General features: G+C 45.3%; 1 protein-coding gene across 2 annotated transcripts in view; it reads left to right on the forward strand.

Moving 5' to 3' along the window:
* The window catches only part of Srgap1 (SLIT-ROBO Rho GTPase activating protein 1), a 285,799-nt gene that overhangs the window by 211,149 nt on the left and 58,927 nt on the right, over positions 1–15,723 (forward strand). For both annotated transcript variants that reach the window (XM_026778325.1, XM_026778323.1), the window contains exons 7-8: positions 508–729; positions 3,228–3,329. In XM_026778325.1, coding sequence (XP_026634126.1) covers positions 508–729; positions 3,228–3,329 — 324 coding nt within the window. The remainder of the gene's footprint in view (positions 1–507; positions 730–3,227; positions 3,330–15,723) is intronic.

A 15,723-nucleotide genomic window follows, 5' to 3' on the forward strand; every position in this document is an offset into this window, starting at 1 on the left:
CCCCGAATCAAACCCAGGCCCTTTGGGAGAGCAACAAGCGCTAATAATTGCAAGCCATCGCCGGCCTCCTCTAACTATCTTTTTCTCTGTTTCCCCCATAACCAGTGATCGCCAGCGTCTTCTGATACCCTTGTTGACCATTTCTCTTCCATCTTCCTGGTCTCTATTCAGAGACCCCGCATTTCTTAGACAATTTGAATTGTTGAGTTGTGGGAATTCTCTATATATTTAGACTCACGTTCCTCTATAAACATCTTTCTGACTCTGGTTTGTCCCTCCAATTGTATAGTGTCTTTTAAATCTTGAAAGGCATGAATGATGAATGTAACCGAGATTAATTTTTCTTTGGTTGCTCATGGGCATTTGATATCATAGCCAAGAAACCCGTGTCTAATGCGATGTCATGATCTTCTGGGTCTCATGCTCATAGGCCACAACACACATCTGGACCTTTAATTGGTTTTGAACTAACATTTCTATCTATCTGTGTTCTTGTGTATTCTCAAGTGCTGTGATCTTGGCTACCATGCAAGTCTGAACAGAGCCCTCAGAACGTACCTCTCAGCAGAGTACAACCTGGAAACCTCCAGACATGAAGGCTTGGACATTATCGAAAATGCTGTTGACAATTTAGAGCCAAGGAGCGACAAGCAGAGATTCATGGAGATGTACCCTGCTGCCTTCTGTCCTCCAATGAAGTTTGAGTTTCAGTCTCATATGGGTGATGAGGTCAGTAACTGACTGTTTCTGTAAGAGCCAGTTGTCTCTTCGTGTGGCATTTATTATGTCACGTATTCTCCTTTAGAGACAGCGCCTCATATAGGCCAGGATGGCCTCAGACTCACACTGTAGCCTTGGCTAGCCCTGAACTCTTGATTCTCCATCTCCCAGCTGCTGAGGCTGTGTATAAACTACCACACTGAGCTGCCTTGAAAGGGTTTTAAGATGTAGTTGGGTGTGTGTGAGTGTGGGCGTGTGTGTGGGCGTGTGTGCGCGTGAATGTGCGTGTGTGTAGTGTGCGCCGGAGGGCAATGCCCACAGAAGCAAGAAGAGGACATCAGATCCCTTAGACCTGAAGTTACCTAGAGCTATAGGTGCTGGGAACCGAACATGGGTCCTCCGCTAGAGCAGCATATGCTTCAGTCACTGAGCCATCTCTCCAGCCCCTGCCGTGTATTCTGTTTATGAATGTAAGCTTCTATCCTGATTTTAAAAAAAAGAAAGAAAGAAAGCCATTTTAACTGATCATAAATTAAAACAATATATATTATCTATGAACAGAAGAAACCAGGGGGAAATTTTATAAAGCGTATTATCAGTGATAGATAAGTAATAGACAAGTAGAGAGATTGCTTGATTACATATAGATAATTGATATATTATAGATCTGTGAATAGGTAAATAAATATAGATATAAATATGTCTATACCTACTGTGTTTCTAATGCGTTTTATTTTTATTTAGTAAATTGCTTGATGAAAAATGATGAGTCCAGATCAAACATCCTTAATCCCAAAATTCGAAAAACATGATACAGGTCTTCTCGAAAGCTTCAGGGTTTGAAACATTTTGCATTGAGGATTTTCAGATTAGGGACACTCGACTGCTAAAGGCTGTGTTAGTATCCCCAAATCCACGGACCTCTGACATCTGCAGCCTTTTCTATAGGTGCAGTTCTCCTACCAATATGAGATTTTCATTTGTTATTAAAGCAGTATCTTGCCTTGAACTCGTCATCCTCCTGCCTCAGCCTTTAGAGCACTGAGATCACAGGTCTATGTCAGCACACCCACTATCACACACACACGTGTCAACACACAGGTATCAAACACACACATGTCAACAAGCTAAGTATTTATCCTACCCATCGCTGTCTTTCCAAAGTCAAATAGTTGCTGTTTTTGTTTTCCATTGTGGATATACTAACATGGGGTGGTAAAAGTCACAGACAGGCTTCCGTCAGAAGAGTTTCCTTACTGTTAATGGGGTGGGCTGGTTCCCTTTCTTATGGCCATCTCTGCTAGGGAGCAGTAACCTCTAATGTTGTTGCCCCATGAGAAGGATCTTTCATCAGCCAGGACAATTTCTGTGGCCAGGAGGATGAAAAGGAAGTGTTTGTTTCATGCCCAATCTTAATGATGCTTTCATTTTGACCAAATCCATCATTGAAATCTTGCCCAAAATATCTCCTTCCAATACCAAAGATAATTTATCTTGTGACGTCTGTGGTGAGTCATATGATTTAACTGATGCTGGCTAGTAGCCATGATTAAAATATACTTTTTTAAAAAGCCACTTTTCCGACCGTTCTGTATCTGTATACATTGTATCACTTCAGTGTCGCAGCAGCCCAGGATTAGGAGTCTCATCATCCCTCCTTGTAGAGCAGGAAATTGAAATCGCACAGATAGAAGGGAGGGCGGGCATACAGGCACAGCTTCCTGGCTGCAGAGCCTACACCCTAGCCAACAAGCTCTGTGACCTTCCTGACCCTCCCTTCTGCCCTTGTGGTCCACCTAGACCGCCCTCGCCTTCTGCCCTGTGGTGGTTAAGATTCCTTAAGCTGCCAGCATGGCGCTCGATCCCAGGTCCCGCCTTCTGCTCTCAGGGCAGAGCTTCCTGTGCCATTGCCTTCCCCGAGACTGTCAGATCATAGCTGTTCACTACCCATGTCTAAAACTATTCAAAAGCGGCGCCTTACAGTGGCTGTTGAAAGGGATGGGGGTCTATGCCTGTTCCAGCACCCAGGAAGCAGAAATGGAAAGATTTTAAGTTTAAGGCCAGCCCAGGCTACCTAATAATAATCTGTCTCAATAAAGTAACATTCTGACTAGAAAAGTTGGAATAAGAGTGTTCCTATGACTTCTGTATGTGGCGTTTAAGTATGAGACCTGTGGGCTCGATGGGCAGCCATCCCCAGAACCCAGATAAAAAGTCAGGCCTCACAGACCTGTAACCCTAAGGCCAAGGGTGAAACAGGGTGGGTGGACAAAGACAGACAGGTCCCAGGGGCCTTGCTGACATGTTTACACTCTAGGTTTTGAGAGACCGTCTCAACCACCTTGGAAAGCAACCCCACTGTTGACTGCTGGGCTCCGTATGCACCCAAACAAGCAAGCACATGCATGCACAGACACATGCTCACACCCACACCCAATGAATACTACTCATGCTTTTGAGGCTGCTGCTGGTGCCTGTCATAACTGTGCTTCCTGCTTCTGCATCAGGTGTGTCAGGTCAGCGCCCAGCAGCCAGTCCAGGCAGAGCTCATGCTCCGGAACCAGCAGCTGCAGTCTCGACTGGCCACACTCAAGATCGAAAATGAGGAGGTGAGTGTGCTCCCTGGGAGGAAGACGTGAGGATGCTCCCTGGGAGAAAGAGGTGAAGATGCTCCCTTGGAGGAGGTGAGGGTGCTCCCTGGGAGAAAGAGGTGAGGGTGCTCTCTGGGAGGAGATGAGGGTGCTCCCTGGAAGAAAGAGATGGGGGTACTCCCTGGGAGAAAGAGGTGAGGATGCTCCCTGGGAGAACATGAGGGTGCTCCCTGGGAGGAGGTGAGGTGCTCCATGGGAAGAGGTGAGGGTGCTCCCTGGGAGGAGATGAGGGTACTCCCTGGGAAGAGGTAAGAGTGCTCCCTGGGAGAAAGAGATGAGGGTGCTCCCTGGGAGGAGGTGAGCATGCTCCCTTGGCAGAGGTGAGGGTGTTCCCTGGGAGAAAGAGGTGAGTGTGCTTTCTGGGAGGCTAGCATGATCCCTGGGAGGAGGTGAGGGTGCTCCCTGGGAGAAGGTAAGGGTGCTCCCTGGGAGGAGATAAGGTGCTCCCCGGGAGGAGGTGAGCGTGCTCCCTGACCCACTGGGGTCTGAGCCAACACCTAAGCTGGAAGACATTCTCACATGGCTTCAGCATCACTGTCATTCTGAAGGCCTCCTCACTGTGCCCTTCATTATCAGGGTTCCCACAGACTCTTCACAGAGGATCAATGCAAGGATTCTGATGCCTCTGTAAATAAACACTTTGCCAGAGTTGGCTTCATGTGGCTGTAAACTTAGTTCGTCTTCTTAAGCTATACTTTATCTTGAGAACAGCTCCCTGAATTATCTACCTCATTGCATATGTCCAAAAATGCAGTCATGTGTAAAATGCAAGTTAATTTGATCTTATTTTCTAAACTTAGAAATCCCCCACCCCCTGATTATGTCTTTCCACAGTTCCTAAATTTTTGGTACTAAATGTGGCATTGGTTGTAAAAAGTGCAAAAAAATCACTTCTGAAATAGTGGGATCAAAAATGATAATTTGCTGACATATTTAAAAGCATAGACTATAAAATGTGACTTGTCAGTATATCGTGAGGCTGGAGCACAGTTGCACAATTCAGATGCCCGTTTTCCGTCTACTGTATCAGGCTCATGCTCTCCTAATGGAAAGGTAGGAAGCACAGATGGTTTTTGTTATTCAAGACTCTCAACGGTGATTTATAGGAACCCAGACATTACATGCCTCTGACATTACTGGGTTTGTGATATAGGGGTACTGGTAAGGTTTAGGGCATAGCTCCAGAGCTCCAGGGTCCTGCTGCTGGTCATATCATCCCATGTCCTCAGCAGCGTCCTCATCCAGTGACGGAAGATTAGCTCTTCGATGGCTGGGCTTAAGTCTGGGCCAACCATTGCATCCAGGAAATGGAACTCTCTAATTGGCCAGACTTGTTGCTGTCCTGTGACTGACAGCCCCAAAAGAAGTTATCCAGAAACAGATAACTTCTGGAGTGTAGAATGTGCTATAAAGAACAAACTCAGACCAACAAAGTCTATCACTGGAGCAGGGGTGTAGCTCCCTGGTGGAGTGTTCGCTTGCACATCACTCCCCAGTGCCAGCACTCAGGAGGTGGAGGCAAGAGGATCAGAAGTTCAAGGTCTCCCTTGAGTTTGAGGCCAACCTGGGATTTGTTAGCCCTGTCTTTAAAAAACAAACAAACAAAAAACCCTAGAGAATAAGGGGCGGGGCAGTTTGCTAAGTGGTAACAAAGGACTTCTTGTGCTGCCATGGGAACCAGAGTTCAGATCCCAGCACCCACATGGGGGAGGGGGTCACATGTGCCAGTAATGCCATCTCCAGAATCCGGCACCTTCTTCTGGCACCTCCATGGGCACCTGCACACACCCTTGCACAAATACTCACCAAAATAAATGAATAAGCACACAAGCAGATAAATGATAAGTAAATAAATAGTTAAAATTGGAAAAATAAATAATAAAGCAGATTCTCACAATTCCCTTACGCATCCTGCTCTGCTTTCATCTCACTGGGATGCTTGCGGGCTGGAGAGATGACTGAGCTGTTAGGAGCTCTCATTGCTCTTCCAGGGAATCCCAGTTTATTCTGGTACCCCTGCTGGGTGGATTATCACTGCCTGCAACGCCAGGGACCCAGTGGTCTGTTGTGGGTGCCCTGGACAGACAGACAGACAGACAGACAGACAGACAGACAGACTCATACTTCAAAACAAAATTTAAAGAGCAATGTGTCTCTACACGATTGCAATTTGATCAAAACCTACTGTTGAGTATTTTGGTTTGGTTTGGTTTGGTTTGTTTTTTTTTGCTTCCATTCTTACTAGAGAAACCAAACCAGCCCTTTTACTCAAGATGCAACTTGATCAAAACCTACTGTTGAGTATTTTGGTTTGGTTTGGTTTGGTTTGTTTGTTTTTTTTTGCTTCCATTCTTACTAGAGAAACCAAACCAGCCCTTTTACTCAAGATGCAACCTGAATTATTTCTAGTAAAACAGTGGTTATCAATCAACAGGTGGGTCACAACCCCCCTCCCCCCCTCTGGGTTCAACTGGCCCTTTCACGAGGGTCACCTATGACCATCTAAAAACACAGACATTTATGTTATGATTCATAACAGCAACAAAATTATAGGTATGTAATAGCAATGAAAATATTTTTATGGTTGGGGTCACCACAACATGAGGAACTGTATTAAAGGGTAGCAGCATTAGGAAGGTGAGAACCTCTGGTGTAGCCAGTTCATAAATGAGGCTTCATAAAGGACCCCATTACTGTTCTGGAAGGCTACAGCTTAGCTAGGAACTATGAGACACTCACTCGCCTACTGCAAGGTGCTGGCTCTTAGTGGATCCACTGTTTATATCGGGGAACTTTCAGTGATTTGTTTTATTTTGTCCTGTTTTGTGTTTTGTTTTGTTTTCAAATCTTCCTGCTCTTTTACTTGGAAAATACTTTCTAAACCCCAGGAAAATCCCGTATTATACACAGGGTCGAAGCTGGAAGGCTACAGGCTTGTTTTATTTGGCTTTGAATTTTTCAGTTGTTTAAAAAAAAAATCAGCCAGGCAGTGCTGGTGCATGCCTTTAATCCCAACTCTCCAGAGGCAGAGACAGGTGGATCTCTGAGTTCAAGGCCAGCCTGGTCAGTTCCAGGATAGCCAAGGTTACAGAGAGAAGCCCTGTCTCAGAAAAGAAAAAAAAAAAATCAGAAAATCTGGCCAGAAGAGAAGTGAGGCACCTCATTTCCACTTTGTCCTCTCGTTCAACCCCCAGTTCTGCGTCTGGCTGCTACACAGTTTGAGCTTGTGACCCTTAATATAGACCACATTTGGCGTGGGGAAGAGACGTGCAGCCTCACACGCTAGAAGAGACAGGTGGCTTCTTTTCACCACCACCCTTTAAAGGCTTACTCTAGAGTCAAAGAACCGGAAAGCGAGGGCGGCCAGCACAGCAGTCTCTGGTGTGCTGGGCACTGTGAGGAAGTGGGCGTCCCCATAACAAATGGTTGGACTGAGTTCTTGGTTCCGATTTCCAGTGGTACGGAGGGAGGAGAGGATTTCTTCAGTAGACACAGAGGCCTGGCATTATAAAGCAGTTTGGTTCTCCCTCAGGGTGAGTTGGTGATGGAGCTGATATCATAGAAAACACGTCAAGGAGTTGTGTTCTTTGCCCCGTTCATTCCGTGACTGTTGTGGAGCAGGTGTGACATTCCAGGTGTTTTTCCTGATGTGAGGGGTGGAGATGATTCCATCCTGGTCAGCCTTGATTACCAGGAGAGGCAAAGAGAGGAAGTGGTTTTCGTGGGAACAACCTCGCTGATTTGGAGATCCCTTGTGGCTCCTGTCTTTACCCTAACTAAGGAATTCGCCTCTGTCTTCCTCTGATAAGAGAAGGGATGTAAAACCAGCAAGTGGATATCCAAACCAAAACCTACAGGGAACAGAACATATAGTGATTCGCTTGTCTGTGCAGATGCTAAGCCCAGACCTTGTTGGGAAACTTTAGCTAACCACATAGAGTTGTGAATTCCTGTGCCAAGATCACTCCTGAAGAACTTTGATTGTAGAGTTTGCGCAGTTAAACAGTGTGGACCTTTGCCACATGAGGTAACCCTAGGAAGGGAATTTTTAGACTAACCTGTGGAGACCCTTTGTGGTCCAGGGGCAAATTGTCTTTGCTCTACACCACTTCATTTTAAAAACTCAGTTGCTCTCATGTAAATACTGGAAGTTGTGTTGAGCATGATGACAGCACACCTGTGATCCAGCGCTTGGGAGGCTGAGGCAGGAGATTGACTGTGAATGCAAGACCAGCCTGGAATACAGATGAGATTGCAGTCAGGAAAAGATAAAACAAAGACAGGAAGCTTTGCATAGAGTCATCAGTATCCTAAAATCTTGGAAGACCTGGCACATTGGGGCCACATTGAGGTCACATTGGGGCCACATTACCACAGGACAACCACAGGAGGGGCCTTCATGTTCCCTCACCTCTGTCTCGGCACTTCCTAGTTTCTGAGTTCTCACTCTGCCCTCTCTCCTCATTTCCACTGTTCTTTTTTATTTTTACAATGTCCACCCTAATGAGAAGCAAGCAAGAAGCAAGAGATGTTGGTAAAAAAAAAAATGTCCTTGGCTGACAGGAAAGGCTTGGAAAGGGATGAGTTACATCGTATCAGACCAACATGCAGAGGGGCTTGGGCCATTGTCATTTCACGGCTTAACTGTTTACTTCTTACGTTTTCAGTCCCTTGGCCATATCCCCTGGAATCCTCACTGGAGACCAGTGGTTCTCAAACTTCCTAATGCCACAGCCCTTTAATACAGTTCATGGCCTGGTGACCCCCAACTATAAAATTATTTCATTGCTACTCTGTAACTGTAATGTTACTACATTACAGTTATGAATGTTATGAATCATAATTTAAATATCTGACATGCAGGATATCGGATATTCACAGAATGAGAGCCATGTAGTATAAACATTTCAAAACCCTTCCCCACCTGCACCAACCTATGACGTCATTTCCTTCATTTCCATCTTAAGAATATTTGCCTGGGGTCATTTTCAAAGCTAGCCGCTGGTATAATTCCTCCTGGAGTATCACCCCCCCCCCTTCCTCACTTAGCATCCCTCATACCGTGCACTCCTGAAGAAAGAGGGCATTAATGGGTTGGGAGATGATTCCATGGGTAAACATTTGCTATCCACGTGTGAGGACCGGGGTTCGGGTCCCCACAACCCACAAAAGACTAGACACAGTAGCACAGTGTTCCTACTCAAGGCAGGACATGGGAAGAGGAGACTCTCTGGAAACTCATGGGCCAACTAATTGGGCATATGCCACAGTGACCAGGACATCTCAAACAAGGTAGAAAGTGGAGATGGGCACCCAAAGTAGTCATCTGACCTCTACACGTGTGTCATGACGCACGCGCGTCTTCACTCACAGATATGAACGCACACACATACACACACACAAACTTTTTAGTGCTGGAAAACGAGAGCTTCTTGGAAGTAGAATGGTGCTGCCTCTCATTGTGCTGGCTTGAAGAACGCTGTCATTTTCATACCTTTGTCCCAGTGTTTGGTATGGAAAATGGAGCCTTCACTTTTGGGCCCTCAGGACATTGTTCTAGTAGAACAAAGCAGCCAGACTGTCTGAGATGCTGGGAGTGTGTCTGCCCACCTGAGGGGAAGAGGAGCAGTGGCCTGCGTGTTTGCTGCACTAAGATTCCCGCGTGGAGCAGCGGCCTGGGTGTTAGCTGCGCTAAGATCCCCACGTGGAATTCCAAGCGCTGCTTCAAATCTCCGACCAGCAGCTTGCTAAGGAGAATTTCATGAACTTACAAAGACATTTACCTTAGACAAGGTATGTTCAGCCATAACAAGCAAGATTTTAGGCAAGCTGAAACAACTTCCATTTTCACGTAGAGTTAAAATATTTCCATTGTAAATCCTTCCTTCATGGTAAGATCTCTCTCTCTCTCTCTCTCTCTCTCTCTCTCTCTCTCTCTCTCTCTCTCACACACACACACACACACACACACACACACACACACCAAAAGTGGGTTTTTTTCCACTCACATTATCAATGACTGCAACAAAACCCCAAGTTGTATAAACCCATGACTGAACCCTCCATGGGAATCTTTGGTTCCTTTTCAAACTTGATCTAAGAGTTGGAGCAGGTAACCTACCTAGTTCTAATCTTTGTTTCAGATCTCTGTCTTCTCTGTGGCTTTTGTCACCAGCCTGCAGCATTTCCAGCTGGCCTGCAGCTTTCCAATGCAGAGCTGACAGTGACAGCCTTGGTAAATGACAGCTGCCATCTGTCCCTTAAGTGACGGTGTCTTGCAGACAGAATTGAGAACAGTCTACTGTCTTCCACTGCAAACACACATACACTGTGTTTGTTTCGAACAAGCTTTAGCTCCCCGAAGGGAGGACACTGATCCACAAGAACCCACAGGAAAGATGAGGAGAGTTTCTAGAAGATGAATACAGGCACAAGGCCCTGGGGGGTGGCAGAGCTCAGAAGGGCTGAATGGAGCTGCTGCAGGCTGCTGCTCTGTGCAGAGAGCCCTTCAGCATCCCTGAGGACGGGAGTGGCTTCAACTTCACCTCCACCAACAGACTTTCTCTGAGTCTTCAGAGGTTCACTGCACAAATCATGGGTGACATTAAGAGGAATAAGTCATTCCTGGTTTCATGTTGCCCCAAATAGGCAGAGATATAGACCTCTAAATTCTGTCCCAGATGCTTGTGAGCAAGGGACTTGAAGGCATCCTGTCAGCCACAGTGAGAGTCAGTTCTGTCCATCAGGGCAGGTGGACTTCAGGAACACACGTTTCCCGAGACAGTTGGAGGAAGGAACTGTGTTCTGAGAGCCCCTAGGCAACAATGCTGTTGCCATCCTTGGGCTAAGCTCTGTCACTGCTAAGACTGAATTTTTATGTTGTTTAAAGATTTGTTTATCACATACACAGTATTATGCCTGCAGGCCAGAAGAGGGCACCATATCTCACTAGAGGTGGCTGTGAGCCACCATGTAGATGCTGGGAATCGAACTCAGGACCTCTGAAAGAACAGGCAGTACTCTGGACCCCTGAGCCATCTCTGCAGCCCCAAGAATAAATTTAAAAAAAAATCAAGTGACCCCAGTGTTTATAAATACAACCTCAGATGCTGGCCAATAGAGGATCAATGGGGCCTTGTCTGGTGGTTCTGGAGCAACCACCACCCCTCAACTAAGACCAGGTAGAGCAACAAAGGCAAGATGCTTTTCAGTTCTGTAATACCTTATCCAGCTCAGACAGGGTCATGGGGATCGGTTCCACTGTTAAGGGAGGAGGAGAGAGAGAAGGCCAGGGCAGGATGCTGCCTCTGCACTCTACCCTGGCCACCTATGGCCTGTACCGACATAGTTTCCATAGCCTCAGCATAAACCCAGCCTCCGTGACTGGGAGATGGCAGGTCTCTGTTGGTTATGACACTGGGGTGACAGTTTGCCCAAGCAAGCTCATAGAGTGCATTTGAAGCCGGAGACTAGCAAAGGCCTTCCAGGTTCTCTCCAAAGACTGTCCTAAGGACTGAACAACAGAGAGCCAATATGTGTAAATCTCACAGTAAGGACTTTTGATGGCTCAGAGTAACAGTGCCCCTGTGCAGGGATGCAGACCTGAGTCCAAATCCCCAGCGCTCACATCGTGAAATCAGAGCATGGTAACACAGGTGTGTAACTCCAGCACAGGCGGGTGGAGACAACCGTCTGGCCAGCCTCACCAACAGAGTGAGCTTCCGGTTCAGCAAGGACCCTGTCTCAAGGCAGAAAATACAGGAAGACAGCCAGCGTCCTCTTCTGGCCCCCATACATTGACTTATGGACATGACATACACACTCCATACGTGCAATGCACACATGCATACACATGCACACGTACAAGCACACTAATAGTGATGATGATGATGTTTCTAATCCCGCAGGAGTTACCTCTCCCCCATCACTCATCTTTATCCACAGCCTTGAGGATAAAAATGTGTTTTTCATGTGTTCCTCGTCAACTATTTGGCATTCACTTCTACCGAACGCACCCGTGTTTCCCTGCAGCCAATGGGGAGTCAGTGTGAGCACTGTTAGCTGTAGTATCTTCTTTTTGGTGAATCCCCTCTGCGACCCATTATCACGCTTGTGTGTCAGAGCTGCTGTCATTTGGAGCATCCCACGGGATGAGACACAGTCTTATTTTTCCTGGCAACTCCAGATTTAACTGTGACGCCGTTTCTGAGGAGGAAGTTCTCACTCAGAGGAAAACAGTTGATTTGGTTCTTGGTGTGTACGATCCGTTTGGGTGCATTTGCTAAACACTGCTACCCCTGGGTATCTTATCCACCGGAACATGCTTCTAGTGAGATGTTGTTTTATAGCTAGCTATCTTACTGTCTCAGTGAGCATACTCTAATTAACAAATTCCAACCCACTGACAGGTCATCTAGGGCAAACTACAGGCATGGATTTTAATTTTCACTCATGGTGATTTTTGTTTGTTTAGTTTGGGGTCAGGTCTTCTTGGGAGGTTGGGGGAGTTTCCTGTCTTCTTGTTTTCGGCAGTCAGCACGGGGAACTTGCGATTTAAGTAGAAACTATTAACACTCCCTGTCTAACTCACTTTCTCCTTTCAGGTCTTAGCATTTCTCTGTAGCTTTGGAAGTTGTGCTTCACCTTACACTGCTATTTCTGGTAATTTTTTATTTTACACTTAAGAAATTTCCTTTAAAAAAAAAATGAACCCTCCACTTCTATCACTTGAATGTCTCTCAAATGTGCCTAGAGGTTTCACTTCAGGTGTTTCTCCCCAGCTCTGCAATCATGACCTCTGCCCCAAGTTAAGATCTCCTGGCTCGTTTTTTCCTTTCTGTCTTTCCCTTTTATTGCTCATTGGCCCCAGTATATTTTAAAAGCAGGAAACTGAGCCGACACACCAGTTCTTCCAGCTCCTCCCGGTTGCGGTGACCCCCGTTGCCCATGCCTTGGCTGCGCTGTGCCGGGGACTTGATTAGCATGTCGCTCTGAAAGCTATATTCTCTCCCACTCATGAAGCTGCTTGCTGTGGCTCCAAGAGGCCACTGCTCCCTTCCATCTTCTATCTTGAGTCCTTTTTGACCGGTGCCTACTTCTTGACCCCCACACGACTCCCACAGTGCCTTGCCTGAGAGAACAGAGCAGAGTCTCACACATCTTGGTAAAACAGCAGGAGTTTCCATGAGTAAAGAGGGGGTACCACTTATCTAATAGTGTTTCAGTCAACTAACAGACTTTCCTTTTCCTAATGTGAATATAAACTCAGGGAGCTTTAAAAATATATCTGCCTTCAGTAACCATCACTTTATTTATGCATAGATACATTAAATCATATTTAAAAGTATGCTTTAATTTAGAAATATGGTTTGTGCACCTCGTGCCCATTTCAGAAATGTCTCCACAGGTAACAGGAACACATTGGCTTGACCTAAGGCAGTGAGTCTCCTAACCTTCATGGGCAGAGGCGGACAGTCCTGGCCTGTGAAGCTGCTGCCCGTAGTAATGGGCACTTACACCAATGTCCAAATGTGCTTTTTCACAGAGAGAGCTACTCTCCACAAAATGCATACTCCAGGAACAACAAAATCTATTACATTCTCTGCAAATTTTTATTTTTATTTTGAGACAAGGTCTGTCCTAGAACTCGCTTTGTAGACCAGGCTGGCCTCAAACTCATGGAGATCCACCTGCCTCTGCCTACCAAATGCTGGGATGTGAGCCACCAGGCATTCTCTGCATCTTTTTAAGAAGTCCCATAGCATGATCATTTTTCAGTATCCAGACTAGTACTGATTGATTGCTCTGATTTTCTAGCCACGCAATATGTTTTTTCCTGCCCTCCCTCCCCCCCCTGTATGTGTGTGTGTGTGTGTGTGTGCACGCATGCACACATGTTCACACCATGGCACACTTGTGGAGGTCAGAGGATAGCTAACAGTAGTCGATTGTCTCCTCCAGCCAATAGGTTCCAAGGATCCAATTTATGCCATTAGGCACGACAGCAAGCACCTTGACCCACTGAGTCTCAACGGCCTTGGGTTTTATTGTCGTTTTACGTAATTAAAAAGATTTCCACTTCTTAGAGTGATGGTGTGGATCACTCAGCCAATTCTTGCATTCATGTTTTATTGTCCAGGACAAAGTACATGGCAAAGCATGAAGCCCATGACACAAGAGCCAGAGCCTCCCAAAAGGAAGTGTATCCAGTATTTTGAGCTGTAATAAAATCTACAAATTCTAAGCTACAGGTGTCCTGTAAGCTTGGAAAAACAAACTTTGTTTTTGGAGGCTGATGAGATTAGTTTAGACCTCAATTCTAGACATCTGTGTAGAGATGTCTAGCAAGGGCCAACAAGGTGACTCAATCAGTAGGGGCACTTGCCACCAAGTCTAAAGACCTAGGTTTGATCTCTGGAACATACACAGTGGAAAAAAATATCTGACTACCAAAGGTTTTCCCCTGACATTCATATGCACCCTATGGTATGGGTGTTCCCATACATATACACACAATAAATAAAATAAATGTAAAGGACATTAAAATTTTTTACATGTGTAAGAAAGATAATTAAGTACAAGAAGTGTACCTAATTTGGAAAAGCCACTGGTGATAGCCAGAAGAAATTGTAAATCCCAGAGACAGACCACAGAAGCTACCAGCAGTGGAATTATCAGAAACACGCTACAGAAGAACTTCTTCGTGGACTCAAGGAAATGAAAACCAGCTTAGATTTCAGCAGAGAAAACAAGCAGTGAGACAAGAGATCGGGAAATAACCTTGTAGCCATTGAAGAGCTAAGAATGACAGGCAAACCACTTCAAAGTGGTGGGTGGTTAGTAGATTAGACACAGCCAAAGAGTGAATTGCCAAAAGGGACATCTCAGAGGGGAAATCATCACAATACTACCAGTAGAATCAAAAGAATTGAAAATACAGAAGAAAAGAAAAGGATTACAAGGCAAAGAGAACACAGTGTGCTGTTGTAGCTGGCCTCTTAGAAACCGAGGGAGTAGCTAAAAAGACAAGGAGAAAGCCAGAAGTTAAGCAGATCACTCAGTTAGGATCTGTCTTTAAAATCTGTATGTGGGGCTGAGTCTGACAACCTGAGCTCCTCCCTGGGACACACATGGAAGGAGAGGACAGAGTCTCTCAAGTTGTCCGCTGTCCTCACAGTCCCACTGTAAAACATGTGCATTCACACAAACACACACACATAAATGAAACAGAAATGTATGTATGAGTACCTAGACACAGTGAAAGTATAGAAGCCAAAGATGGATAGGAGGCTTTAAAGGAAGATGGAGGGGAGAAAGATTTCATTCAAAACAATGACAGACTAAAGGTAAAAGTTTTACTCAGCAAGAACATGGAAGCCACAAAAAGTACAATGGCACGTTCCTTACTGAAGAATAACTGTCTAACAGTTCTTCATACGTGAAGAGAAATAAAAGACTTTCAAGTAGATAAAACAGACTTAACTAAAAAGAATTCCCAGTGGTTACTTTTAAAATATAAGCAATGGAGATCAAAGAACCTATTAAATACATGGATAAATCAAGATTAATATTGAATATATAAAAGTAATAATGTCTCAGTTAAGTGTGTAGAACTATATATCTAATTTCCTATGACAATGCATTATAAAATAGTATCTGAATTAGGAGAAGACAATGGAGCTAAACTCTAGACTCTATATTAGATGACAAAAAGAAAACCTGTTAATTCACGATAGATTTGATGAGCACAGATGAAGCGATCTTTGATAAATAAAAAGCAAATATTAAGGTGAGGCTAGGAGATAAATTTCAAAGCACTAGGAAGTAGGATTTAGTAGCGTTGTGACCGTGGGATGAAGAAATGTTTCATAAGTCGGGCACAGCAAGCTCTAGTTCTTTAGAACTGAAAAAATAATTGTATCAAAAGTGGAATCCAGGGTCAGGAGGACGACATAGCAGCTAAAGGCATGTACCACAGAAGCCTGGAGACCTGGGCTCAAGCCTGGGAACCCTGTAAAAGTGATGACTCCACAGAGTTGTCCTCTGACCTCCAGTCAAGTACCGCGGCATGTGCACACACTTATCCACACACACGCGCATACACGTACACACACATGTACACACACAAATGTATACAGATACGCGCATGTACACACACGCACACACAGTACACACACAAATGTACACAGATACGCTCACGTACACACACGCACACACAGTACACACACATGTACACACACAAATGTACACAGATACGCTCACGTACACACACGCACACACAGTACACACACATGTACACACAAATGTACACAGATACGCACACGTACACACAGTACACACACATGTACACACA

Source organism: Microtus ochrogaster, unplaced genomic scaffold (genome assembly GCF_000317375.1).
Source record: "Microtus ochrogaster isolate Prairie Vole_2 unplaced genomic scaffold, MicOch1.0 UNK127, whole genome shotgun sequence".
NCBI lineage: Eukaryota > Metazoa > Chordata > Mammalia > Rodentia > Cricetidae > Microtus > Microtus ochrogaster.